Source organism: Lepidochelys olivacea, assembly GCF_965140295.1.
Source record: "Lepidochelys olivacea isolate rLepOli2 genome assembly, chromosome: 2".
NCBI classification, from domain to species: domain Eukaryota; kingdom Metazoa; phylum Chordata; order Testudines; family Cheloniidae; genus Lepidochelys; species Lepidochelys olivacea.
This window is the reverse complement of record NC_140412.1, coordinates 87,160,607-87,185,239: the sequence shown is the minus strand read 5'-3', so window position 1 is coordinate 87,185,239 and position 24,633 is coordinate 87,160,607. Positions and strand designations below refer to the sequence as shown.

The 24,633-nt window shown below is 38.8% G+C and overlaps 1 protein-coding gene across 23 annotated transcripts in view; it reads left to right on the top strand.

Annotated features, from left to right (window-relative positions):
- Nucleotides 1–24,633, top strand: part of EPB41L3 (erythrocyte membrane protein band 4.1 like 3) — a 132,058-nt gene that overhangs the window by 79,541 nt on the left and 27,884 nt on the right. For 18 of the 23 annotated variants that reach the window (XM_084619942.1, XM_084619931.1, XM_084619943.1 and 15 more), the window contains 8 exons: nucleotides 855–897; nucleotides 5,275–5,350; nucleotides 6,478–6,696; nucleotides 7,004–7,091; nucleotides 11,438–11,590; nucleotides 15,033–15,130; nucleotides 18,356–18,531; nucleotides 22,330–22,547. In XM_084619942.1, coding sequence (XP_084476068.1) covers nucleotides 855–897; nucleotides 5,275–5,350; nucleotides 6,478–6,696; nucleotides 7,004–7,091; nucleotides 11,438–11,590; nucleotides 15,033–15,130; nucleotides 18,356–18,531; nucleotides 22,330–22,547 — 1,071 coding nt within the window. The remainder of the gene's footprint in view (nucleotides 1–854; nucleotides 898–5,274; nucleotides 5,351–6,477; nucleotides 6,697–7,003; nucleotides 7,092–11,437; nucleotides 11,591–15,032; nucleotides 15,131–18,355; nucleotides 18,532–22,329; nucleotides 22,548–24,633) is intronic. The other 5 variants (XM_084619944.1, XM_084619930.1, XM_084619949.1 and 2 more) reach the window with 1 other exon arrangement.

The window sequence follows — 24,633 nt, the reverse complement described above, 5'->3', positions numbered from 1 at the left end:
ATTTGTGTTGGTTAAGACAATGCTGAAGGCCAGGGACATAACCTCCCAATATCTGAGAGAGAAAAACAGGTACAAAGCAGTCCAGACTGTGGATTTTAAACCATGCTGCCTGCTGAAATGGTTAGCGATACTATGCTGAAGTAAGATATCCCAAGCGGAATTGTGATGCAGCCATAATTCCTCCTTGACTGCCAGAGAGGATGCACTGCAGTGGCAGTTCCCCCATCCTTTCAACAGCTGTATTGTACAGTTCTCTCATACACCTCACAAGCTCTGCTGATGATGGCACTGCACAGGCCACCTCACCCTTTTGGGTAGCTAGCACTGGTAGAAATTCTAGCAAGAGACAGTATCTGCACTCCTCAATGGATTAGAGCCTGATTCCTCCACTGGGGCACAAATAGAGGAGAGGCTCATGTCCCCTTCCTCCTCTTTATGTACCTAAGCAGGGCCAGACTCTTCAGTCCCTCCAGCCTTTCAAGGTTTAAGCAAACAAGAGCCTCCTGGTGTGTTAATGAAAGGTCAGTGGACATGCTGTCACAGGATGCCTGTGTTCTAAGCTAATCTGCAGGTTCCTGTGATCTAAGAAGTTCTTACGACAACAACGAAACCCTCTAAGGAATCAAATAAATGTGTTAACGTAAAATAATTGCTGTAGTGACAGTATTCCAAAGGAGAGAGATGGAGCAAGAAGTTAATTTAGCCAACAAACATGGCATCTGCTGCTGAGTTTTTAAAAGGCCACTGAACACATTTAACATTATTTTGTCTCATTTCAGTGCTATTAATATCAATGTTTTAAAAATAATTTTCACTGTATTTTTAGTCAAATTAAAAAAAAAATGTCTTTTCAGAACTGGTTGGACCCTGCAAAGGAAATCAAAAAGCAGATCCGAAGTAAGTTGTAATTAATCATGTGTCTGTGTGAGGAGATCTGGGAAATGTTTTAATATGGAGAGCAGTGTTGATAATATGAAATACTTTTGAACAAAATTAAAACATTGATTGAAAAATAACTTTACACTGCTTTGTATACAGTTGGAAATGCTGCGTTCCCTGGCATTCCACATTGTTTGCATGTAATAAATGGTGTGAGAAAAGTCTTACATACTCATACAAGGAATTTCACATTAACACACTTTCCCAGTTTGAGAGAACATATTGCCAATCTAAGTGACTTTATATAAAGCAGCAGTAACATGGCCATCTCTTTCTGAGAGAAATTAGACACTTCACTGGAAGTGCCCCACACCATATACCTGCTATTATCTCGTCCAGGGCTCTGAGGGCCTTTCGGACATTAAAAATAATATCCCCCTTAAAAGAGCCAAAAAACATCATAAATACTTCTCACCATAACAGATTGCTACCCATCCACCTACATCATCTGCCTACACCAAAACACATGTTTATAATTATATCAGGACTCTGCTGGATCAACAGGGAAGTGGAGGACAACCTGACTCCAAATGTGACAATTTGTCTAACCTGCTGTAAGGCACAGAGACCCAAAAAGAGTGGAGGACAAAGACAATTGAACTCCACTCAACTGAGCCATAAATAACATATTGCCTCAGTGGGAGATTCCAGTCCAGACAGTTATAGTGTGTAGGGGTGGATCACTGCAGGAGAAGCTCTCTGGCTGGCAGCCTGTGGAGCAGGAATATTCCTTACCCAAGCATGTGGTTCTTTAAATGCCCTCACCCCTTGGGCCTGAGTTACCAATTAGAATGACCAGTGGGGTGCAAACCTACCAATCACTTGCAGGCCTGAGCTCCAACCTTACCCTCCCTAGCCTCAAGGACTGGTACTGTATGGGGAAGGCATGCAGGGAGCCGCAGGTAGTTGGAGATGTCTCCATGAATACTGCACTCCCTCTTCAAGAGAAAACATCATTTTTATCATGAAGCCCCATCTCAAATGTTAAGTTTCATATTATTTATTCAGGTCTGTTTCTGAGTCTGTAGAAGAATTGTTGGACGTTTTTCTTCATCTTCTTTTTACCCTCTAACAAAATCAGTTGGTCAGGATCATGAAATATAAATGTCTCATTGCTAAAAACAACTTGACATTTACAGAGAAGGAAAAGTCTAAACTGAGCATTAAGCAATATAATCTTTGGGGCCTGGGTCACAAGATATAAATTGTTTTCTTTGAATTACTGTCATTTGGGTCATGTCTGGGAGAACTGCTGGTCTCACATACCAAAACACGTAACTGTGTTAGTACAGATATCCCTCTACCCAAAACATTTTTATCTCGTTCCTGCATTTCTCCAATAACATGAACTTTTCCTAAGATGATTTACTGCTTCACAAGGAGAATCAATTTGCTGCTTCATGTGAATATTTTAAAAGGCTCAGTTGTTAAATTTAGCTGTATGCTGTGTTAGTAATCCAAAAATGTCTTGAAGGGACCCTGTGTCAAGGCTGCTAGGCTCAAAATGTGACCTGCCTTTCTTTTCCTCCAATAGCTATTTGTAATGTTAATAAATGTGATTTTTATTTTGCCAAGAAAACTTCACTATTCTCCTCCACACACCTTATAAATAATCACGTTCAGCATCCTAGCATTTACAAGCAATTACATCTGGTAGTTTGTGTTTCTAGGATCAGGCCCTAAAATAGTAGGATGCGATTTCAAGATTCAAAGGTTTAATTTAAACTTTGTGTGGAAAATTTCCCTTAATCATTACGAAAAATACTTTAACTTCACCTTTTCCAAACTATCCTAGATGTTATATATACTATCTAAAAATGATGTGTAATGAAAAATAATTAAAATCTGTGTTCCATTGTGTTATTTTTAATAGGATACTGAAAAGTTATCACAGGAAAAGAAAGTGCTGTAGACTTTGATAAGTTATGTAGATCGTTGATGCAATTAAAGGAGTCCAACTACTTACAGTTGATGGCAATGTTTTTAATGTGTGTCATATCTAAGAGCTAGGCAATGAAAGATTGTGACAGCAAGAGACTAACCAGGGCAGGAACGTCTAGTCCTACGGTTGACACTGGGAACAGTTAGAGTTGTCATAGATGACAGTGTTAATTTGCTTGGTTCGGATAATTCTGTTAAGAACTTTGGAATAATAAAACTATCTTACAAGTTATATATTTCATGAATGATTAAAACCATAATCGTATTGAATACTAATGAGAATATAGGACAAATTTCTGCTTTTAAGAGTTCTCAGTTCCACTGCAGGCAGGAGGAAATCCAAGCCAGTATTTGAGAAAAGAATTTGGCCAACACTGTTTACAGAGTTTCTGGGTCTGATTCTCCTCACACCAGTTTAAAAGCATTGACTTCAATAGAGTTATTCTTGATTGAAACCAGCATAAGCGGAGGAGAATCAGGCCTGTTATACTTCTTTTTCTTACAGAATCGTACTCCCAAGGCACACAATACGGATTTAAATTTATTTCTTGTTTGTCAAAGGGATCTTCTCTCTCTCCTCTTTCTCAAAAGAGGGCGTGTATCCAAAAATTTCACAGAGGATTTGGGACTATCTTCCTCAGTATTAAATTTCATCCTCTTTTAGCATACGCAATCTGTGCTCTCAGATAGATTCAATAAATTAAGGCCGCTGATCCTGCAATGAGATCTGTACGGCTAAAGATCTGAAGGCCCTGAAGTCAATGGGGCCTTCTGCATAAGGCAAGTAATGAACCACACAGATCTCATTGTAGGCCCTAAACAAACAGTCCCAAATACATGATCAGGAAAACTTATGGAATTTTAAGGCAATTTAAAAGTAGCATTTGCAATATAGTCAACATTAACACTTCCTTTCTTCTATCCAGCATAACATCCAGTAGTAGAAGTTGACACACCTTCAAAACATATGTTCATCACAATTTAGACAGTGCAAAATACCTGTTAGTTGTGCTAGCATGAAAGAGTACTTTGTAGAGTTTATAAAGAGGAGTTCTTTTTCACATAGTAGCCACAAAAAATCTGTAACCATCATTATAGAATATCAGGGTTGGAAGGGACCTCAGGATGTCATCTAGTCCAACCCCCTGCTCAAAGCAGGACCAATCCCCAGTTTTTGCCCCAGATCGCTAAATGGCCCCCTCAAGGGTTGAACTCACAACCCTGGGTTTAGCAGGCCAATGCTCAAACCACTGATGCTCAAACCACTGAGCTATCCCTATACAAGTCTGTTGGGCATATTTTTTAAAGTGTATTTTTCAGTTCAGTGCTGTATTTTAATAGGTTACCATATTTTAGAAAATAGAAGCATCTTGATGTCCATTTCTCAATTCCCGCAGTAATGTCACCTCACATATTGATTGTGTGTAGGGGGGTGATCAACTAATAGAGGGTCTCTGTAGGAGTAGTATAGGTGAAGAGCTATGTAATTAATGCAACAGAATCTTGGTTGCTGGTAGGCTGTACCAGAAGTGGGGGAGAAGGTTGGTTGTTTTGTTGTTTGTTGGTTTTGCTAGTTAGCCAAGCATTTGGCTTTTTTACCTGTGCCATTTATTAAACATGAGACATCCGTTTTATCTTCTAGGAATCCTTATCCCCTTAAATTTTCCCTACTTTTTTGGAATGTTCTTGGTATTTTTTTTATCTATAGTACTGAAAAGTAAGGTCCTATTAAAAATGTCTTATAAGATGTGTAAAGTTATTGCCTGTGACCTAAATTGGTGACTGACATGAGTTATCTAAAGTACTACAATTACTAATGTTTCCCTAGTGTTAAAAATTTGGGTCCATTTTTTTTCAGTAATGGCCTCTAAATTTGTCCTTGCAATTTTGTCTATATGATAATTTATGCCAGCTAAAGAGACAGAGTGTGTGCTAAGACAGCAGTCAGACACTGCTGAATGGGGGTTTATAGACAGATAGAATTATCTATTTTGCACATAATTGTGGTCACATATTTAAAGCTCATTTTCATTTTTAGCCTGTGGTGTTTCCAATGCTTATCTCCACGTTTTGTTTTCTTTTTATTTTATTTCTATAGGCTACTTTTTAATATATCTAATCTCAGTAAACAGACTCTTTTCTTGCTAAATTTTCTAGAAATAAATGACGGTTCACTGTGCAAGAAAAGAACTGTAGGCCTAAAACTGTAATTGTGAAAAGCAGGAAGGTATCTTAATATTGCATACAAGAAGAAGAATATAAATCCTGTCATTACTGAGTATTTGACTGGAATATTTCCTAATTTATCTTTTAGATTGCTAGTAACTTAACAGTGTGAACATCTTCATTTTTACTTGTGTAGGCAATTTCACTGAACTTGTGGGTTTTTTTCAGGTGGTGCTTGGCAGTTCTCCTTTAATGTGAAATTTTACCCTCCAGATCCTTCCCAGCTGTCTGAAGATATTACCAGGTATTTGAAACAATAAATACCTTTCCAAAAGTGCTTTTAAACATACAGGCAAAGGGTGGGAGAAAGGAAGACTTATGATCCCCCATTTTTCAGATGTGGACTCAGATGCAGAGATTAAGCAATTTGCTCAAGGTCTTTTTGTAAATCTGTGGTACGGTCAGGATTTTCTCTCTCTGTTCTGTGCCTTAGCCACTAAACCACCCTTCCTTTCTAGTTCCTCTGAAACTATTTTCGGTTTCTTCCATCGGGCCCTCACATTGCATGATTAATGGGATCATTTTTAGCAGCATAGCTGCCTTTTTGGGAAGTAGTAATTTGTTGTTTTTGCTTTTTAGCTAATCAATTAACTGTTATTTCTAAAGTGCTTATTACAGAAAATTATAAATCAAATAAGATGAATTGCTCAGGATATCTGCGTGACAGTAGATACCTTAGTATAGTTAATATCTAATGGGGAATTTTCTCTGTAACTTATACCAGTGGTTCTCAACCAGGGTCCGGGACCCCTTTGGGACCATGAGCAGGTTTCAGGGAGTCCACCAAGTATGGCTGGCATTAGACTCTCTGGGGCCCAGGGCAGAAAGCCAAATTCCGCCACGTGGGACCGCAGCCTGGGGCCTCGAGCCCCACAACCCGGCGTTGAAGCCGAAGCCTGAGCAACTTAGCTTCGTAATGCCTACTGTGGTGTGGGGCCCCAGGGAATTGCCCTGCTTGCTATCTCCTAACACTGGCCTTGGCTTTTCTATGCAGAAAACCAGTTGTTGCAGCACAGCTGAGCCGGGGAGTTTTTATAGCATGTTGGGGGGGCCTCAGAAAGAGAGAGGTTGAGAACCCCTGACTTATACTATAGTTATAAAACACAGAGAGTGGCCTATTTCATCAATGGATCTCAAAGTGCTTTTCAAAGATTAGTTATTTAAGAGTTAGGACTCATTTGTTACATAGGCAAACATTTATCCCAGTTTTACACGTGGAGGAACTTGGGCATAAATTGGGTGTTTTGCCCAGGGACTGTCAGTGGCAGAGTCAGGGAAAGAACCCAGAAATTCTTACTAATGATTGACCCACATCACTTTTCTAAAAGTGCTGGAAGAACTCCTATAAACTCTTGCTTTTATTTATTGTAGGTACTACCTCTGCTTGCAGCTAAGAGATGACATAGTGTCTGGACGGCTGCCTTGTTCTTTTGTTACTCTTGCTCTTTTGGGGTCCTATACTGTTCAGTCAGAACTTGGAGACTATGATCCTGATGAATATGGAAGTGATTATGTCAGTGAATTCCGGTTTGCACCAAATCATACTAAAGAACTGGAAGACAAAGTAATTGAGCTGCACAAGAGCCACAGGTGAGCAGCGGACCTGAAAGTAAAATCCAGCTTCCACTCAACTTTGGAGCTTGAGCATCCTCCATGTGAAATATTAGAATCTGCTGGAAAGTGTTATTTTTAGGGAACTAACAGTTCTGTACAGGTCTTTTGAAGGAGTGAGACTGTTTTGCTAGCAAAAAAAAATGTTCTTTAGCATGGAAGATAATGATGTAAAGTGTGTAATGGCTTTTAGCTAAATTCTGACAGAATGTGTTTCCCATGTACTGAAGTTTATTCCATATGATGCTTGCTCAAAACTGACACTAATAATGACTTTTTTCTTCAGGGGAATGACACCTGCAGACGCTGAGATGCATTTCTTGGAGAATGCCAAAAAACTGTCTATGTATGGAGTGGATCTACATCATGCCAAGGTTTGGACTACAATTAAAAACTATTTGTTTCATATTATGGGCCCATTTCTATACCCCTTCTCAGCTTGACTAGTATGTTATTTCACAAGATCCTGTTGATTTAATTTTTCTTACTGATTTCAGTGGAAAAACTTGGAGATTAAGTAACTACTCAAGGAAAGTAGAGGTGGCAGAAATAGGCCCAAAGTGATTAGTGTGTCATGATGTAAACACAGCTACATTGTGTAGTTGTTGCAGAATTTAACTAATTGATTCCAGTTCCATCAATTGTTGATACACGTTTCAAAAAGTCTGTCAAGCTGATTAAACAAATCTTTTTTGAAAGCCGTGATCTAAGAAACAGTTAATGTAATGAGCCTCAAAGCTATTGACTGGATTGGTTTGAAAAATATGCATGAATTTGTATCAGAAGACATCCAGACAATGATCAATTGTCATTTCATTCAGGTGAATTTTCCAATTTAATAAAGTCAATTATGGTGTTTTAGCTAGACAAACGGATCACTTCTAACACTACAAAAGTACTTTGAAGCACTTTGTTAACCATAATGGAACTTAATCAGATTGGTAGTGATAAAGGGACTGACGGTTAGCTCTCATTGAAAGAAGTGTATTTGTTTCAGTTAGCCCAATGATTAGGAACTCTTGGAATCAATCTCCCATGATGAAACTGTCTCTAAAATCATCAGCTAGCTTAGGTACATTCACAGATCAAGAGGTACTCACTCAGTGTGGTTGATGAGAGATCTCCAGTCATTTTGTAGTCTTGTGGGAGGGTTATTTTTTAATTTTTCTGTTTCACTATTCAGAAAAAGATTAATAGATTCCAGCAACTATAGAGTGAAGTCAGTAAATGTCCTTGGCAAATTGATGCTGGATGAAAGAGCCAGAGCTTTGGAAGAGCATCACATTTTTGATGAAGGGTCAAATTACTGTAGAGCCATTTTCATTCTGCATCAGATCCTTTCAACAGTTGAGATAAATATGCTGCTTGGATCTTGAAAGGGCCTTCATCCATGTGCATGAGGCATTTCGTAGGAACTGTATATGTGTATTACAGAATTCAAGGTAATCCTTCGTAGTCTATTAATTGCCTACACTGAAAACAAAAATGCTGACTATGGCTCAGTGGACAGCATTCTCCCAATAGGCATGCTGTTGCTTTTCTTGTCTTTTGCATGTATGCACAAAATCTTGAGGCACATTTGCAGCAAAGCTAGAACTGGAATAGGAAATTTCACTCCTTTCTTTGTAGCATTTTATCATCCTCCATCCCTCAGAGGGAGATCAACAAAGAACATTTGTGAGTTTTTGTGCAAAATATGTTTTGGTCTTTGACACCAAAAGTTAGTTACTTTGCAATAGGGCCTAGTTATTCTATCAAAAGAATCATGTAATGCTGGAGAAATGCTGGTAACTAGAAGAGTACAACTATTGGAGTAACCTATTCTGTGCCACAAAGACCTAGTTACCCAGTTTTATCTGACAGAGTATGAAAAACAAAAAGGATCAGGGCAAAACTTTCAGTAAAGTTGATGTGTATTTATATCAAAGCTGCTTACTATCTAGGAACTAGGGGGTGCTTACTAGAAAAGATATCATCATAAAAGATGCATCAATGAGCTGAAGGCTGCAAACAATCACTAAGTTAAGTATTCTGTTCCTTGATTAAGTGCTCTCCTTGAAAACTGGACTGACAGTTGTGTTTATAAATGGGAATTAATATTTTGATGTTAATTATGTAAGTCGCCTACATATGCAAAACTGTACAAGTATTTGTAATGTATTCTCCAATGTGGCTATGACCTTGCTGCTCTTTAGAGCTGCCTTGAATAGTCTCTTCACCCATATACTAAGAGCCAGAATCTGCCACTCACATTGAGTAATACCTTCTTCCTCAAGTACAGCCATTTAAATCAGCAGGACTCTTTGGGGAATAGAGGTGGCAGGATCTGGGCCTGAATGCAGTTATAACTAGTACAAAAGTTAAAGTTCAGGAAAGAAATCTTTTCTTAAACAGGAAATGTGAAATAGTCCCTTGCATCTGAGACATTGTGTGTGCATTTTGCATATGGACCTCAAGCCTTTTTTTTATTATTTTTATTTAAATCTGTCTCAGTATGTTTAAACATTTCTTTGTTCTTAGAAAAATGAAAAATTGAAATACACTGCAGACACTAAATTTTATTTTTGGATGGTACATTATTCAGGTGTCATTCCCCTTTGAGGGCCCCTCGCACATTATTGTTGTATCTCTTATTGATCTCTCATTCACGGTGCAATACGTTTTATACACTGTCTAGTTCTTTGCTGTATATCTAACCTTAAGAAAGTTCCGCATAAGCAATTTTTGAATTGCAGTAGAATTTTCAGATTGTGCATGTCCTTTACATCTAAATTAACTATGCCTCTGGTCTTTTGGTTCACCTTAAAATGAGCCAGATTTTCAGTATATCTTTAAAAGATGATTTGCTAGAGGACTAAAGGAAACCAATTCACTCATTTTATGACTGTCATAGTATGAACGTTTTGTAAGTTCTGTTGTCAGATTGCTGTTAACTTAAAATAGTTTTTAAAAAAGCCTCCAAGCTTAAAGTGATAACCTTTTTGTTTCCGATGGCAGTTAATAAGCTAGATGACACAAATATAATGAGAAATGAATCCTTGACAAATCTCCAGCTGCATTCATCTGTAATAGTAAATGGCAAAGATAGTTTTTTAGACTATTTTGTAAGATTTCTAAAGGGATGCTGTCATAAATATAAAGGGAAGGGTAAACCCCTTTGAAATCCCTCCTGGCCAGGGGAAAGCTCCTCTCACCTGTAAAGGGTTAAGAAGCTAAAGGTAACCTCGCTGGCACCTGACCAAAATGACCAATGAGGAGACAAGATACTTTCAAAAGCTGGGAGGAGGGAGAGAAACAAAGGGTCTGTCTGTCTGTCTATATTCTGTCTTTGCCGGGGATAGACCAGGAATGGAGTCTTAGAACTTTTAGTAAGTAATCTAGCTAGGTACGTGTTAGATTATGATTTCTTTAAATGGCTGAGAAAAGAACTGTGCTGAATAGAATAACTATTTCTGTCTGTGTATCTTTTTTTAACTTAAGGTTTTGCCTAGAGGGGTTCTCTATGTTTTGAATCTAAGTACCCTGTAAGGTATCTACCATCCTGATTTTACAGGGGGGATTTCTTTATTTCTATTTACTCCTATTTTTATTAAAAGTCTTCTTGTAAGAAAACTGAATGCTTTTTCATTGTTCTCAGATCCAAGGGTTTGGGTCTGTGGTCACCTATCCAAATTGGTGAGGCTTTTTATCCAACATTTCCCAGGAAAGGGGGGGTGCAAGTGTTGGGAGGATTGTTCATTGTTCTTAAGATCCAAGGGTCTGGGTCTGTAGTCACCTAGGCAAATTGGTGAGGCTTTTTACCAAACCTTGTCCAGGAAGTGGGGTGCAAGGTTTTGGGAAGTATTTTGGGGGGAAAGACGCGTCCAAACAGCTCTTCCCCAGTAACCAGTATTAGTTTGGTGGTGGTAGCGGCCAATCCAAGGACAACGGGTGGAATATTTTGTACCTTGGGGAAGTTTTGACCTAAGCTGGTAAAGATAAGCTTAGGAGGTTTTTCATACAGGTCCCCACATCTGTACCCTAGAGTTCAGAGTGGGGGAGGAACCTTGACAGGTGCTTTTGACACCTCCTTAAAATCCTGAGAAATGTGAACTGCAGCCTGGTTTCTCAGGCAAAATGAGTGAGAGCACAAGCTCTATAAGCTTTAAGGATCCATTCCATTATAAATGCTTCCTTCTTTTTCTTTTCTTTTTTTTTCTATTTATTTATTCATTTACACTGGCAGAGAAATGAGGAAGGAAGAGTATTGGGCATAGGTACAACTACATAAATAAGTAACCTTGGGAAGAACTAGATGTGAAACTGCACAAGACCAACAATCTTGATGATAAGGGATATAGTAAACAGGATAGTAAAGAAATGCCCCTTGTCACTCCAGGTCTCATGGTTGTGCTTATGGCATTAGGGAGGTAATACTGTTTAATAAAGCAATTATCAATATAGTTAAACCTCTTATGCTATCTTTTTTTCCTTTTTGGAGTCTTTCAGATAAGTTTTTATCATTCAGTAAAATCATCTTCTTTGTATATGATGTCGTTAAATATGGCACCTTACAGCTGTTTGTATAGATATGAATAGTAATTAAATAAGGTTACCTGGTGAGTCACCACAGCAAACACAGTTTAAATATGTAGCTCAAATAAGAACATGACATATAAAAACTATGGAACTTTGGAAAAGGAGAGAAGAAATCAACAAACTATGTTGCTTACTTTTTCAGGATTCTGAAGGAGTTGAAATCATGTTAGGGGTTTGTGCCAGTGGTCTTTTAATATATCGAGACAGACTCAGGATAAATAGATTTGCTTGGCCAAAGGTTCTGAAAATTTCATACAAGAGGAACAACTTCTACATCAAAATCCGACCAGGAGAGGTAAGCAGATCCTGACACATACACTAGAAATTTATTCAGAATACCTTGTGACATCATGGACTGGTTTGTTTGCCATTGTTCACAAGTTTGTAGCAATACTCTTCATCTAAATTAAGATGTATTGAATTTTTTTCCCTTTCTTAGGAAAGATTAGGCAAACCCCTTATTTAAAATATGTCTAAAATACATTCTGGGTCATGAAATTACACGAAGGATGAATTTGTCCTGTTTCATTTAAAGATAACACTCTCATATACCTCGTAATAAATATTTTGTGAATATGAAAAATATGTTGATAAAATATTAGTAAATACACTTATTTATTGGGTGCTTATCACTGTAGCTGGTCAGAGATTATACATGGTTTAATCTGGGATCTGTTTGCCCTTCCCAATCAGAGGAGCACATAGGCCACACATTCAGAGCTTTACAGATATCCTGGAATACTAAATCAATGAAATCAAATATCTATCCATCAGTAATATTGGTACATAAGAATGTTAGTCGTTTCAGATCTACAGCACTTCATCTTCTGAAGTGCCTGAAGATGTTATGAACTATTGTACGAAGAGTGCCCTCTGGTGGTTTGACTGGATGCATAGCATCCACCACAAACCCTTTCAGTGACCTGCCCTTCTCATTTGCTTCTGAAGGTATTCATATCCATAGAGATAGATTAGCCAAACGCTTCCCACTCTCATTTACTAACTCTAGTTCCTTTCCTATATACCTCTTTAATCCTAGTGGTCTCTGAAACCCAAATCAGTCTCAGGGGACTCTCTAACCTCAGGCTACTGTCAGAAAATCCAAATGTTTTCTCATTGCGGTTAAGTTGTTAAAACATTAGAGCAACAAATAGTTGAGAGGCACTAACCACATAAATCTTTCTCCTAAATCTCCCAAGTCCTTTCTTAAAAAGTCTGTTCTGTACTACAATGCATAGAGCAGCCATCTTAATCAATAAACTCTCACTCCTCATTCGGAGTCCTAACAAACTATTCCATCACCACCCAAGCCGGGATTTCAAGACAGGAATCAGGAGAATGTATGTGTATATATTTGTAGAGATGTGCAGATATGTACATACGGGTAATGAAGCTATATAGGTAGAGAAAATGAATTTGAAACTGTATCTAGACAAACTGGAGAAATGGTCTGAAGTAAATAGGGTGAAATTCAATAAGGACAAATGCAAAGTACCTCACTTACGAAGGAACAATCAGTTGCACATGTACAAAATGGGAAATGACTGACTATGAAGGAGTACTGCAGAAAGGGATCAGGGGGTCATAGTGGATCACAAGCTAAATGTGAGTCAGCAGTGTAACACTGTTGCAAAAAAAGCAAACATAATTTTGGGATGTTGTGATGGGGTGGACTAGGCCTTGAGGCCCGCTGCTGGAGGCTTTGTGGCCCTGCCACACTCCACCCCAGAAAAGGACAATAGAGAGGACCTCCAGACTGCCTAGAGCGGCTGTGTAGGAAGCAGCCAATCAGGGCCCAGTGGGTCAGTATAAGAAGAGCTGCAGGGCAAGAGTGAGGTTCAGTTCCTTGCTAGAATTGGAGGAGTGTACATGGTGTGTGCTGGCTGAGGGAGCTGCAGGATCTTGGATGAGGTAGTGCTGCCAGAAGCCAGGGAGGGTGAGGAGCCCTGAGCTGGTTGCGGGGACTCCATCAGGACAAGGCCCTGAGGTAAGGGTGAAGATGGCATGGGGCCACAGGAAAGGCCCAGGGAATTAGAGCAGTAGCACAACTTAGGCTATGTCTACACTACCATGGTAAGTCGACCTACACTATGCAACTCCAGCTACGTTAACTCTCCCATTGGCTTACCCTTACTCTTTTTGTCAGGGGCAGAATATAGGGGTCGATTGTAGAGCGATCTGCTGTCGATTTGGAGGGTCTTCACTAGACCCGCTAAATTGACCGCCGGTGGATCGATCTCAGAGGGTAGATCCTGGCTGTAGTGTAGATGAAGCCTGAGATAAAGGGACAGAGTGACAGCTGCTATCTACAGGGTCCCTGGACTGTGACCTGGAGTAGTCGGCAGTTCCCCCAACCTCCCCATTAGTCACTGGGGGAAGTGGCTAAACACTGAGTTACCCCAGAGTGGGAGCTGAAATGTAGTAGCCCAGTTGAAGAGCTGGGGCCACAAGGGCCCTGAGAGGGCAAAGACATTGTCTCCAGGGAAGGAGCCCTGGGGCACCACTCTATTCCGGAGCAGGGTCAAACTGAGGCATTACTGAGGGAGGACCCTGTGGGACTTGTACCCCAAAAGGGATTTGCTTTGCTTTTAACACACAGACAGACTGTGTGTGACTTGGCTGGACGGCTGAGTCATCAAAGACACACCACAGAGTGCAGGCGCACACACACTTGGCCAGGGGCGGGGGCACGTGGGCTCGCGAGAAGTGAGTGTGCCCTGTTATAGATGTATTAGCAGGAATGTTGTAAGCAAGACATAAGAAGTAATTGTTCTCTGCGCTGATTAGGCCTCAATTGGAGTATTGCGTCCTATTCTGGGTACCACATTTCGGGAAAGATGTGGACAAACTAGAGAAAGTCCAGAGAAGAGCAACAAAAATTATTAAGGGTCTAGGAAACATGACCTATGAGTGAAGATTTGGAAAAAAAATAGGTTTGTTTAGTCTGGAGAAGAGGAGACTGAGGGGGGACATGATAACATTTTCATGTACATAAAAGATTGTTACAAGGAGGAGGAGGTAAATTGTTCTAGTTAACCTCTGAGGATAGGACAAGAAGTAATGGGCTTAAATTGCAGCAAGGGAGGTTTAGGTTGGACTTTAGGAAAAACTTCCTAACTGTCAGAATAGTTAAGCACTAGAATAAATTGCCTAGGGAGGCTGTGGAATCTTTGTCACTGGAGATTTTAGGAGCAGGTTAGAAAAATACCTGTCAGGGATTGTCTATATAATACTTAGACCTGCCTTGAGTGCAGGGGACTGGACTAGATGACCCCTCAAGGTCCCTTCCGGTTCTGATTCTATTATTAGAAAACATGCTTTGTAGCGATAGACTCAAGTAGCTCAATCTGTTTAGCTTAACAAAGAGAAGCTTAAGGGGTGGTTTGATTACAGTCTATAAATACTCACACAGGGAACAAATATTTGATAATGAGCTCTTCAAAAAATTAGCAGAGAAAGGAATGGCTGGAAGTGAAGCTAGACAAATTCAAATTTGGAAATAAGGTGAAAAATTTTAACAATGAGGGTAATTAACCAGTGGAACAAGTTACCAGGGGTTGTGGTGGCAATTTTTTTAATCAAGGCTGGATGTTTTTGTAAAAGAGCCATGCTATTTCCAAAACGAATTAATTTAGGAAAGTGCTATGGCCTGTGTTATGTAGGAGGTCAGGCTAGATGATGACAGTGGTCCCTTCTGGCAATCTATAACTACTCAGTTTTTCTTTCTTTTTACCTAGTTTGAACAGTTTGAAAGCACTATTGGGTTTAAGTTGCCAAATCATCGTGCTGCAAAGCGTTTATGGAAAGTATGTGTTGAGCACCATACATTTTTCAGGTATGTGGGGTTTCCTTCCTAAAGGTTTAGAATAAAGCCTGACCGAAAAAAAAAAAAAAAAAGAACAATTGTGCTAATACGGCTAAATGACTTGGGATAAAATTATTACCTTTCTGATTGCTGATCTGGAACCATATTTGGAAAGATTACTATTCCCAAAGTATTTGTAATGCTTCACCAAAATTATTCCAACTGTGGCAGGTCCTTAATTGGACCTTAAAATATCACATGATTTTGATTGCCAACTTGACGTTTTTCATTTCATGTGCACAATGATGTTATCAGCTAACGCAGGGGTGGCCACCCTGAGCCTTAGAAGGAGCCAGAATTTAGCAATATACATTGCCAAAGAGCCACAGTAACACATCAGCAGCCCCCACATCAGCTCCACCCCTCCATCCCCCGCTCCCAGCGCCTCCCACCCACTGACAGCCCCACCGATCAGCGCCTCCTCCTACCTCCCCACACCTGCCAATCAGCTGTTTTGTGGCGTGCAGGAGGCTCTGGGGGGAAGGGTGAAGAAGCGAGGGCACGGCAGGCTCAGGGGAGGGGACGGGAAGGGGTGGAGTGGGGGCGGGGCCTGTGGCAGAGCCAGGGGTTGAGCCGTGAGCACCCCCCGGCCCATTGGAAAGTTGGCGCCTATAGCTCCAGCCCCGGAGTCGGTGTCTATACAAGGAGCCGCATGTGGCTCCGGAGCCACAGGTTGGCCACCCCTGAGCTAACATTTGTCTGACACCTACAGTTAATGGGCTGATTGGAAATTTGGCCCATAATTTCTGTACCCGTTCTCTTTCATGCACACACAACTTGTGTGGCAACTGGAAAAATTTTGGCAGACTTGAGTAAAAGTAAAAAAAAATGAGATTTTTGGTTGAATTAAATATGAAACTGCGGAATTCAATCGTGATTCTTGGGATACATATGTAAATGTTTTAATGAACTTATTTTGTCCATCCCATAATTTTAATTATTTAATGTTCCTTGGGCACCCTTGGGGGAGGGATAGCTCAGTGGTTTGAGCATTGGCCTGCTAAACCCAGGGTTGTGAGTTCAATCCTTGAGGGGGCCATTTAGGGATCTGCTTTGGGCAGATTGGGGATTGGTCCTGCTTTGAGCAGGGGGTTGGACTAGATGACCTCCTGAGGTCCCTTCCAACCCAGATATTCTATGATTCTATGATTTAGCAGCTGTGAAGATACAGCCAGGCTTTTGTCACCTGAAAATGCCTGAGAGACAGGTTGGGAATGTGGGAGAAACACACTAGTTGGATGTTTTTACTAAGATAATAAGCAATGGGACATTTAGTAATGTTTACCTATGAGAGTGGGATTTTCAAAGGCACCAAATGCATCCAGTTCCCATTGAAAATCATCTGATTCTGTTGGGTGCTCTTGAAAAATCCCACCCTAAATTAACACCTTTACATTTTAAGGTAACACACCATTGAAATGAATGGGGGATTTCACACCTTTCTGAGAGCTGTTGTTTCAGGCTGTCTGTAGACTCGGGCAGATATCGCTGCATTGGTTAGCAGGGTAGATTGATTTAAATCACTTCAATTTAAATCAACAGGCAGGAAACCTTGACTTAAATTATTGATTTTAATTGTCCTTTACATTTGAACTTTTTATTTATTTTCCTAAAGAAAGGCTGATTCTTAGTGGTTGGTAAACATTAAAATAAGATGAATTGAAACTAAAGATATAGAGCCTTTATACTAAATTTGGTACTTCTTTTTTCTCACCAGGAGGGTATGCTATATCTATATAGATTTATTTAAGCAACTGTATAACTTAACTTACATTCATCCAGCTTGTTAATTTTCTACATTTTTGTTATGTTAGAAATGGTGAATGAAGCATTTATTTACTAGACAATTAATTTTTTACTTGTGATTTGTGTCACATTCTGAATGGAAATTCAAATGCAAATAAAAATGCACAAAAACAGCATTTTGATTTTTTTTTAATTACCTTAAATGGTCTGGATACATAAGAAAAAAAATTTATTAAAACTTGTTTTGTGTTTAAAATTAAGAAAATATTCTCTATAATTAGTGAATTGAATTGATTGTTTCTGATCATCGTCCTTCTAGATTTTAGAATTAGTAGATCTTATCCTTTCACACCTAGTTTTTTATTCATAGATTGGAAGAGGAAAACTAGCCTTCTTGCTTTGTCAACTCCCAGTTGGTTTCTTAGCTTTGAGTGAACTAGTAGTTGTACTGAACTAGTGAAATAAACTGAAAGAATATATTCTCTCTGCACCTGCAGAAGTGACTACTGCTGTCGCAAGCTTGTTTAGCCCTTCAAGGAACGCTAGTACTTGTTGCCTAGCAGCAGTTTCCACCAATTCAGTGGATTGATTTTCTTCATGACTTGGCAGCAAACATGTACTGCTTAATATTATTTTTTGTATTTAATGTAAATGATTTTAATATAATACAGTAAATTTGGGCTTTAACATAGGTTTTGAATTTCTAATTTCATTTTAAACTGGTTTATTGTTTAAAAATAAACCCGTATTTAATTTAAATTAAAAAAATCTGATTATTTTATTTTTTAAGTCATCAGTTTTTATCCATCCTGTTGATTACATTTGGTTGACATTTGGAAAGTTTCTTTGCAATCACACGGGGAAAAAATGTGTTACTCCCCTCCCCCACCCCAAAGGAAAGATTAGTTTTCGCAGTATGACTCCATGGTAAGAAGGGGATTCCACTAGCCATGTAATTGCAGAGTACAGGGGGCCCCAACATCTGTATGCATGTAGGGCCTTGTGTACATTGGGAATCTGGCCTGACTGCAGGGATCGATGGCTAGTCTCCAGTGTAGCTGTATCAACAAAAACCTCAAATGTACGCAAGGGCCTTATCCTGTTTTCAAGCAGCATAACTGACAGTCCCCAAGAACATGGTATCTTTGTTTCTCTTTTTGATGATTATAAAAAAACAGTGCTGAGGTGTATCTCTTTATTTTAATAAAAGAAGAGATTCATTCATTAGATAACCTGTTTCTCCCCATAAAGACTTTGTGAAAAATTCAGCCTTTCTGTATATCATTACAAAATTACTTAGCCAACGTTGAGGGCATGCTCTATGTTTCCCTTTACACAGAGGTTTACAGAACAAAGATAAAGATACACAACATTTTATGCGGTTTTTTTAATCCATAAAATAAATTCTTTGTGTTTGGAATAATATTTTTACTGTTCTGTGTGTATTAGGCTGTTGTTACCAGAGGCACCGCCAAAGAAATTCCTTACACTGGGTTCCAAATTCCGCTACAGTGGAAGAACACAAGCCCAAACCAGACGAGCCAGTGCACTAATAGACCGTCCTGCACCTTACTTTGAGCGTTCTTCCAGCAAACGTTATACTATGTCTCGCAGCTTAGATGGGGGTAAGATGCTCTTAATTGTCTTCCTCGGAGTTTTGTCACAAATTATAATGGTAAAGGACAGTGCTAGAGAATAGCTATAAACCTCTTGTGATCTCATATCCCTTCAGCTTCTGCTGAATGAGACTTGTAAGTATATTCACCATGATTCTTTATTGTAAGTAGATAGCCTTTAAATAAACACATTGGCCCTTCTTCTGCTTTTAGTAACTTTGCACAATCTGTAGCATAAGACTTATGTGGCAAGAGAACCAAACATTTTTCTGTATTGTTGTTCATCTAAGTGGATTTTAAAATGTTTTGATTCTGGACAGATGTTACGTGATGCTAAACAGTCACACCACTGAGCACCTTTCTCCAGTTAAACAAGCAGGGTGCGATTTTCAAAGGCTCCTAAGTCACTTAGGCACCTAAGTCACCAAGATTTTCAAAGGCCCCTAAGTCACCAAGTCCCACTGACTTTCAAAAGAAGCTGTTCTCCTCTGTCACTCTGGGCCTTTGAACGTACCATGCGCAGTCAGTTATATGTAGTCATGTCTGGATTAGGAAGTTAATGAGCTAGTTATTGTCTTGAACTAAAGGGCTGGCCAGCTCCCCCTAGCTTACAAGTGCATGGACTGTATCCTGGAACCAATGCCCATCTGTTGGCTACTGGTGTATAAGGAGCACAAAGTATGTTGGGACAAGACATAGAAATAGCACCCTGGTGACTTCTGCTCCATAGTGCTCATTTTAGTTACAGTAGAACCTCAGAGTTACAAACACCTCGGGAATTGAGGTTGTTCGTAACTCTAAAATGTTCATAACTCTGAACAAAACGTTATGGTACTTTCAAATGTTTACAACTGAATATTGACTTAATACAGCTTTAAAACTTTACTATGCAGAAGAAAAATTCTTCTTTCCTTCTTTTTTTTAATAGTTTACATTTAACACAGTACTGTACTGTATTTGCTTTTCCCCCCGTCTCTGCTGCTGCCTGATTGTATACTTCTGGTTCCAAATGAGATGTGTGGTTCACTGGTCAGTATGTAACTCTGGTGTTCGTCACTCCGAAGTTCTACTGTAGGAAGAATCTCAGCAGGCATTCCCAGCAGCAACCTGCATAGGCCAACTCCCCTCTCGACGCCTCCTGGCTCCCAGCTACAAAGATGTTTCTTACCATTCACCTTGCTATCCAGACAGGATGAGGCAGAGGCCCAGTTCCCATGTGCTTCCTATGGTGTACCTGATCTCTACAGGAGAGCAAGAATCCCTTGCACTGAGAGTTCCCTTTCTAGGCCTCAAGAGGAAAAGAGATGATCTTGAGGGAGAGCAAAGATTCCCTTTGCTCCATCAGCTTTTTAATCCAGCCAGAGAAGGAGAAGAACAAATTTCCTAGCCTTTGAAGACTGTGAAAGGCACCCAGCCTAGTATGCCCCTTCCCTTCAAGATACATTGCAGATGCACTAGCCAGAAAAAGGAATGAGTGAGTGCCTAGTGGAGTGGGTGAAGTTAAGCTGGGTGTGAGGAATAGCGAGCGAGAGATTTGAGTGCGCATGCAGAGGTGGACCGTGAGAAGGAGAGGTTAAGGCTGGGGTAAATACATAATTTAAAAAATAGTGAACAGAAATATGTGAAGTTGAATGGAAAACAGTTACAATAAAATACAGCTGTTGTCAGATTTTACATAGATAAAAACTCTTGCTGTCTTTCCCATCTTGGAATGTTACTAGTCCATTCCTGCCAGTGATGACTTTTTTATCCTGGACTCATAAAGACTCTTCTGAAGAACACTTCACAGAGTATGGGACGCACTAAACCGCATGTACAATAGTTTAAAATAATTGTTTGGAGGTTATATCCCTGGAAACATCCTTCCTGGGCTGCATTCCTCAGCCCCATCACTGCAAAGTACTTTTGTATTTTGGGGGCTGTTCAAAAGTGTTTGCACAGGCTGCTAGCATCTGCCCATCAGTGTGTAGCAAACCAGCATTCAAAGTTTTCTCCAGGATTTAGATGAATTATAGGTTTCGTACGAAGGTTGTAATTTAATTTTCTGCATGGAAATGGCATAAGAATAAGATAGAAGTTCACAGGTGAATCATTTCTCTTCAGTGAGTAACAAATAGCATTTGTTTCTTATTTCCAGTCTAGCACAGCTGCTTAGCATGATATGAGATATAGCTTTTTACATAAATTAATTCAGATTATGTAATATTAAGGATAATATGGCATAGGTTAATATTACTTCCTTCCTCCTTCTCTGTAGCTCATGGAAATCAAGGTTCTGCTTCTCCTTTAGGTTAAACCAGCATGCTGTTCAGAAACCTAAACTACTTGGTCAGTTTTTAGTACTGTACTGTTTCACCCCACATTCATAATTGGTTTCTGAATATTTCTTTTGTGCGAAAAAAGTATTTTAAGAAGCTTTATTTGAAATGACTGCATTTTTAAAAAATGAATGCTGACAAAAGGATATCACAAATGCTACACAGATGATACATAATGAAGACTACTGAGGTTAGGGAAAAAATCTGTGATTTAAACATATTAGTGACAATCCCTCCCTTCTCCCCATGAAATGGATGCAAACGGTGCTTATTTTTCGTTAATTTGGATCCTTCTAATTCTCATATGCTTCATGCTGGTTACCAAGCAACTAGTGACCTGACTGCTGTGCATGTGTCTCCAAGCACAAATTACCCTTCTGTGTTATTTTATTTTATTTTATTTATAATATCCAAACAGTCCCCCAGGTCATCTAAGAGACAAGAAATCTGAAATGCTTTCTTACGAGTGTAGTAGGATCTGCAAGGTTTAAAAATATATTAATTTGCATAGATACACCTACTGGGGTGGCATTCATTCAGATTTTCTCATGAAAATTGTTATGTTATGCAAATCTGACTATAACATTCAGCATTGTGTGAAATTGCAGGATCAGGGCTAGTGTAAACTTTCACATGTGATAGTAACCTTATGGGTGTGAGCAATCCCATTAGATTAGGACCTGCTTATATGCATAAAGTTATTCCTGTGCAGGATCTAGGCATATAGTTGTATTGTATTTGTTAATCCGCTACTTCTTTTGGAATCATTAATATGTATTTAGGTTTATAGATTATTGAACATTTAAGACCTCAAATACTGAGAAAAGCCATATCCTGTTTGGCTTAATCACATAGATAGTCAATGGACCTGAACACAATATTTTTGCCATCCTGTTTTTGAGGCTGTGGGCATATTTGACTGTCAGATTTTAATTCTGAATAATAATAATATTAAGAGAGAAAAGCTGTTTCTTGCTTCTCAGATGTTATGCATGTGTTACATTAAGAATGTCATTTTGTGAAATGCAGTGCAGCGATATACAATGCATTTGATTTGCATTAAGTTATATTGTAACAGAGATTCAAAAAAGTCCTTTGTTCCTCTACCCATGGCTGAAGTCAGTTTTTTTTTCTTACATTCCTGGCCTACTAATATGGCAATGCACTAATTTCATTCAGATATTAAATCATGGTAAGCGCTTTAACAGCTTACTAACAGTTCAAAATAATGCGTAATGCATGCATTATGAATGTAGTGTGTGTATACACATACATCTGAAAAATGTATGTATGTCTATACAACCCAGACCTTTAAAGTAAGCACATAACACTTTTATTTAAGTATATATGCATGTTTGTGGATTCCTGAAATACGATATTTTAATGTTTTCAGCAAAATAATGTTTTACAAACCCAGCTTCTAATTTTATTCAGATCTGCAGAACAAGCTATTTCAGACTTGATCTCTTTAAATTATATTTGCTTTTAGCATCAGTGAATGAAAACCATGAAATGTACATGAAGGATTCTATGTCTGCTGCAGAGGTTGGTACTGGCCAGTACGCCACAACAAAGGGCATCTCTCAAACCAACTTGATAACCACTGTGACGCCAGAGAAAAAAGCAGAGGAAGAAAGAGATGAGGAAGAGGGCAAAAAAAAAGGAGAGGAAATCGCTCCAGTCTCTGCAATACGCCATGACACAAAGGTAATGTTTTCAGGTTTACTATTTAACTTACCCAGCTGTGAAGTACTTGGCGCACCACAGTAATTATTAGAGAGAGAAGCAAAATTCAGTAAGGATAAGAAGAAGCATAATGTGTATTAAACGCATAACAAGAAAACAGTGTATGGTGCTGTGTGTTCTCTGTGAGTGAGTAGGTGATGTGTTTAAAGTTAATTCATGCTTTCTGCTATTTGATTTAGAAACAGTTTGGTTTAGCAGTCAGTGTGATCTGACTTTCAACAGGGAACATCTAAAAGGAGTGGCATTTACGTAATACACTTTTGCTCTTTCTTTTGTGTTTTTGTTTTATTTATTTATTTTTGTTCATTTTTGAATGGGCAGCAATATTTTTTCAGGTTTTTTTGCACAGTTCAGTGTTTGAAGAACCACTTGGGGTTTTTTTCTGGTCACATTCCATACCTCAGCACATACTTAATGGGCATATATTCTCTACACCTAACTGTTCAGCACTAGTGTACTGTAGCATGTTTTTTTCTGGCTTAGTAAGGTGTTGGCTTCCCTTTTGTGTAGCTTTGCACTGAAAAGCCTATTTTTACTGGCATTTCTCTACTCCTCAGTCATGTGGTATAGATTTCTGTCATTCACCACATCCCATCCTCCTCTTTCAATAACTCTGGAATTCAGCTTGCTCTATTCTTGATAAAGTGTAAATCAAACAGAGCAGATGCTGTACTTCAGAGATTAGCACTGAGGAAAAGGCATGTAGAATCGGGAAATATGCAGCCAAACAATCTTCCTGTTCCCCTACATCAGAAAAAAACAGCATGTGAAATATTTGTATCTAGGATATAATGCAAAGGGATATTTCGTGAACTTTGATGCTCCATATTAAGGAGTACATTTTCAAAAAGGGTGAGGGCCCAGCCTTTCTGCTTAGAAGCACAAAATTGCACCCCCACGTTTTATAACCCCCACAAAATGAATTATGGATACAAATCTGAGAGCTTGCACTTCTCACTCCCTGAGATATGCCTGCAATGAGGTAAGTAATTGGAGGTTCGAGTCCCTAAACAGACACCTGCAATTAAGTTGCAGGTGCAAAAATTCAGGAACAAATTTACAGATGCAAATTGTACCCCAAAACCGAGACCATCCTTTAGAGCTCTCTTTTTAAAAAATAATACCTTTGTAATTTTTAACATGGATTGTGAATGGAAAAGACTATATTGAAATTCAAATGTATGGGAGAAAAAAAGAAATGTCCACTGGAAATAAATGCTGTCCCTATAGGATTGTTAACTTAGGTCAAGCAGGAGGGTGAGCTGCAGTTCAAAGGAGACATATAGCTGGAAATTGCTAATGAGAGTTTCAGAAGAACATTGTTACTTACCCACCCCCAGAATACATAATTTATTTTCCAAAAATAAAAATTGTGTTTAAGTAATCAATTAAGTAATGCAATTTTAAAATATTATTGAAGACCCAGTTCGGTTTCTATTGAGGACCATGGGAGTTTTGCAGTTGACCTAAATGGGTATACGGTTCAGGCCTGAAGAAGCAACTGGACCAATTTTCAATTTGTTTCTTGTTCAAAGAAATCTAAACTTTTGTATATAGTTTTTCAGCTTTTCTGATAAGGAATTTTACAGTTTGAATTAAGCATTGCAGGTCTAACTAGTGTACCAGGAGAAATTCTAAATGTTCATTCTCCAGGCATGTAAATAAATGCATTAAAATATTACTGGCAGAGGAAAAATTTACAAATTATGACTTTTGGCTTCATATTGTAAAGAAATATTTGTGTGCATATATCACATAAAATAAAGTAATTTCATCCAAATTTAATCTGTTTGGACACTTCAGAACAAGTATGGACTTGAACATAGCACTTGAACATGAAATTATTGGCAGATAGTTAAAAAAGGAATTCATTTTGAATAATGTTTAAAATTGATGTTATATTAAACTTAAGTATCTAAAATTTATAAAATGCTTTTTACTTACTTGTTTTTTTAAATTCTGGAATGCTATGAAATTGAATGCATCATTACCTAAACTAACTGGAATCAGGAAGTGTGTAGTTATGTGATCTGTTTGAAGACTAGGC